At 45.7% G+C, this 5000-nt stretch overlaps 1 protein-coding gene across 1 annotated transcript in view; it reads left to right on the forward strand.

The window, feature by feature from the left end:
• plch2a (phospholipase C, eta 2a) overlaps positions 1-5000 on the forward strand; it is a 343556-nt gene that overhangs the window by 235059 nt on the left and 103497 nt on the right. Inside the window, exon 3 of the mRNA XM_063207996.1 lies at positions 3857-4006. Coding sequence (XP_063064066.1) covers positions 3857-4006 — 150 coding nt within the window. The remainder of the gene's footprint in view (positions 1-3856; positions 4007-5000) is intronic.

Genomic DNA, 5000 nt, shown 5'->3' on the forward strand with positions numbered 1-5000 from the left:
GAAGTCAAAGTCTGTGTCAGTGCGCTCCGTGGATAAGAAGAAAAGAACTTTCTAGATCTGCCCAATTGATCTGCCTTTCAGAGATGATGGAGGTCACCCTGCACCGGCCTGTCTGAAAGAGCAGGCAGGGGACAGACGCTTTTAGGGTGTGTGTGTGTGTGTGTGTGTGTGTGTGTGTGTGTGTGTGTGTGTGTGTGTGTGTGTGTGTGTGTGTGTGTGTGTGTGTGTGTGTGTGTGTGTGTGTGTGTGTGTGTGTGTGTGTGTGTGTGTGTGTGTGTGTGTGTGTGTGTGTGTGTGTGTGTGTCTAATTTACATTTTTTTTGCGTGGGACACCAAATGTACCCGCAATTCTGAAACAACCCGTGTGTGTGTGTGTGTGTGTGTGTGTGTGTGTGTGTGTGTGTGTGTGTGTGTGTGTGTGTGTTTGTTTGTTGGTGTTGTTTCATCAAGACTTAAGCATGTTCAACTATGTGATGACACTGTGATCTTCAGGGTGTGTTTCAATACAGTAACTTGTATATATCTGTGTATCTTTTGCTTGAATCCTTTCCTTTGGCAAACAATGACATTCAGTTTTTTTGCCTGCCTGAATGTGCGCATCCTTGTGTGAGACAGGAGTGAGAAAAAGCATTCTAAAAAAAGGTTCAGCCGTGAATTTTTCCCCGTCTTCACTGGAAATTTGCTAACAGTATTCTAAAATAAGCCTCAGACTGTATCTCAAGGGATGCAAGCACACCACACACACACACACACACACACACACACACACACACACACACACACACACACACACACACACACACACACACACACACACACACACACACACACACACACGGATATTCTAATGTGCTTGCTCCAGCAGGTCTGTGGGAGTGGTGCTGATGCTGAGGGTTTGACTGGTGCCCATGGCAACGGGAGATAGGGAGGGATGGGAGGAAGCCTTTGTTTTTACCTGGGGAGGAAATGAGGAAGGGAGGAGGAGGGAGGGGGGAGAAGTCTTTGTTTTCGCCAGCTCACTTTCTCCTCCCCAAGCTTCTTGGGCATCACATTTCCAGTCTGGAGGGACAGGGACAGGGACAGGGACAGGGACAGGGACATGGAGAGGGAGAGAGGGAGAGAGAGAGAGAGAGAGAGAGAGAGAGAGAGAGAGAGATGGAAAAGGAAAGGGTGAAGACCAGGGCTGGATTGGTAATCTGGCATACAGGGCGTATTCCCAGTGTGCAGACAATCCTCAGGGGCTGAGTTTTTTTGTTTCATTTTCTTTGTTTACATTTTCTCCTTAGAGAGCGGCCCTGGCTAGGGCAGCCCATTGGTGCGTCCTTATAGAGTACACAGTGGACAGAGTAGGGCTGGGTTCAAAAGATCGATCTGCGATCCAATATTGATTCACGATTGAAAATTGCGATACCGATTCACAACTTTGTGGATCGATCTTTTGCCGATGATTATAGGCGCTATTTTCCCAACCCACAAATACACACATCCTGTTAAAGTAAATAGTGCCAGTCTTCTCCCACCTTTCTCTCTCATACCAAGTTTCCTGCTTGCTTCTTTCATACCAAGGTATGTCATGTTTGTGTGGGCATCAAATGCTGAGATATTTTGGTTTATATAGTCTTAGAGCTCTAGACATAAATGGGTTAAAGTTACAACCCAGCAATACAGACGATCGATATTGAATGGAATTGAATCGGATCGTGGATCGAATTGGATCGTGACCTGGACTGGAATTGAATCGATCCAGGAAATTTGGATCGATTCCCAGCCCTAGGATAGAGCCCGTCATAATTATAGTATAGCAGGGGGCAAGCTCGGGTCGTTTTTCAGCCCAGGTGAAGGGAGAGGAGAAAGGGTTTTGCTATCACAGGGACACAGCGACCAACAAAACATGTCTTGGCTGTGTAAGGACATATTAAGTTACCGTTAGCCATTCATGACTAATTAACAAAGCCAATGCAAGACAGATTATGTAAGTAGGGTAAGTCTTTAGTTGAAATGAAATATATGGCCTTAAAGATCTTGCTATCTTAGAGCTATATTTTCCTGTTGACCAATTTAAAGCCTCGATTCTGGGATTTTGGAAGTTACACATGTATTATCACCCAAAGTTGACAGTTGCTCAATCTACAGTCGCTAAATGCTAAAAGAAGTATTACATTTCCTGTCCCGCCTTCCAAAATGGCAGCGAAGTTGTGTCAGCTACTCATGTCCCCGAACCTATTTGGTAAAGCTAGTCAAGGGATCTATTTTGTAAACAAGAGTACAGGCTTTGGCGGGATATCAGGAAGTTGTATCTGTGTCGGAAGTCGTGCCTGTCTTCAACATGCTGTAACTTCATATCAGCCTGGGTGTGTTTATATGTGTGCATGCACTCCTCTGCGCATGCGTGTGTGTAGGTGTGTTTGGGGTGTGTTTAAGACTTGCGTTCACCTTTGCTCTCTGTTGGTCAACACACACACACACACACACACACACACACACACACACACACACACACACACACACACACACACACACACACACACACACACACACACACACCACACCACACCACACCACACCACACCACACCACACACAAGTGCAGACAGTGACAGCGACATGGAGCGTATTGGTGAGTTGTGAGATTCTTGTGTGAGATTCTAGGCGAACATTTATGTCTCCACACCACTTTATTTTAGTTTTGAGATTCTCTTTGTGTGTTCTCTGTCTCCGTTGTTGCATTTAGGCCTCTTATGTATGCGGTTTCATGTACTGTATTGGTTTGCTTCAGAAGGAAGGAGCTATTTAATTTCAAATGGACACACTGTCCTCACAAGCTTATCACAGGCTTCTTTCAACTATCTGATTATCCACACAACCCTCTGCAACTGTCTAGACAAGTGTCTATGCTGTAATATAGCATACACTTTCTACACTTAGCAATCTCTGCCTCTGTCTCTCTCAATCTCCCTTGTGCTCGGCCTCTCCCTTGTGCTCTCTCTCTCCCTCTCTCTCTCTCTCTCTCTCTCCTCGCTCTCTTCTCTCTTTCACCCACTCTTTTTCTCTTTCCCGCTTTTAGTCACACTCTCTCTGGGCCACACATTCGTCTGTTCTACTTTGCGTCTCTTGTCACTCAAACCAAATCAAATAGAGGTTTATGGAATAAATTGGTTTACTGGTGCCAATCATACAGTACCATGAGTGTGAAACAATGTTAAGAGGTGAAATGGACGTGTAATTGGCATTAACTGAACGTTGGAAATATCAGCTTCAGTTGTCATCAGACTACCTGTCTCCAATTCTCCTTACATTGTGGTCAATGGAGCGAGCTAACGGGCGCCAAGTCAGATGTGTTTATTGCTCATAAAGGTGTTAAGTCTCTGTTGGGTTGTGGATCACTTTGCGAAAATCAATGTCAATACTTGGTGACAAACTTAGCTTAGTGTTGGCGTTGTTGTCATTGTTGTTGTTGGCATATTTGTTTCTCTTTGACAATATTGGTTATGCCGAATCGGTGGTATAGGCATCCTTGCATTGTTTTAGGGCAAATGAAGGCCTACTATCCCCCTACCTTTCTGATTTTAAGTATGGCCTGATCTATTTTAATTGTGGAAAGCATGCAGTATCTCTCTTGCTCTCTCGCTCTCTCGCTCTCTCTCTCTCTCTCTCTCTCTCTCTCTCTCTCTCTCTCTCTCTCTCTCTCTCTCTCTCTCTCTCTCTCTCTCCCCCTCTCCCCCTCTCTCTGTCTGTTTCAGTGCAGAAATGCATTTAGACACCTCCAACTATCCCTATCGCGCTCTCGCTGTGTTTCAGTGCACAATTGCATATAAATCCATTCTAACTCTCCCCTTCTTCTCTCTGTTATATTTCAGTGGAGAAATGCATGAGCTCCATGCAGGTGGGCTCCCAGATGGTGAAGCTGCGCGGCGGGAGCTCTAAGGGCCTGGTCCGATACTTCTTCCTGGACGACAACAAGTCCTGCATCCGCTGGAGACCCTCACGCAAGAATGAGAAGGCCAAGAGTGAGTCTACAGTCACGCATGCATGGGAATGCACATGTGTGTGTGCACACACACGCACACCTACATACACACACACACCTACACACACACACACACACACACACACACACACACACACACACACACACCTACACACACACACACACACGCACCTACACACACACACACACACACACACACACACACACACACACACACACACACACACACACACACACACACACACACACACACACACTTACACACCTACACACCTACACCTACACACACACACCTACACACTCACACCTACACACTCACACACACACACACACACACACACACACACACACACACACACACACACACACACACACACACACACACACACACACCTTGCTCATCCCAAATCAGTCCACGTAATCAGCTTGCCAGTTCATGGCGCCCCACAAGTCGTGATTCTGCTGTTTGATTGAGTGTCTGATTGGCTGCTGTAGTATCCTGGGGGAAATACAGGCAGCAGGGAGCGAAGTAAGCGCTAACCATGACCTTTGTGAACTTTGGCATAGACTCCTCTTCAGCACTCAGACAGACCGTGCTGAACTCGTCCTTTTCCTTCTTCACCATCTTCCGCTTCCTTATCTTTTCATTTCTTGTCTTCCTCTTCCTGTTGATCAGTGTTTCTCAAAGTGTGGTCCGCGAGGGGATTTTTATTTTTCCAAGACAAGCTAGCAGTATGCTTTATTTGTAACACTATTACAAAGCTAAACATAGCTGAAGTCTCATTTTCACCACAATAAGAGAGGCTTGTAAATGTAAATAAAAGAATGTGACCTGCACCAAAATTAGACGTGTCAAATTAGCAACCATCAACTGTCAATTCAATGGACAGGTGGTCCCTGAACATTTTTTGGGGGGACAAAGTGGTCCTCGGTCTGAAAAAGTTTGAGAAACACTGCTGTAGATCTACAAGTAAATTAGCGCTAGCACAGGCGGCCTTGGTGATCTTTAGCAT

The sequence above is a fragment of the Engraulis encrasicolus genome, chromosome 10 (genome assembly GCF_034702125.1).
Source record: "Engraulis encrasicolus isolate BLACKSEA-1 chromosome 10, IST_EnEncr_1.0, whole genome shotgun sequence".
NCBI classification, from domain to species: Eukaryota; Metazoa; Chordata; class Actinopteri; order Clupeiformes; family Engraulidae; genus Engraulis; species Engraulis encrasicolus.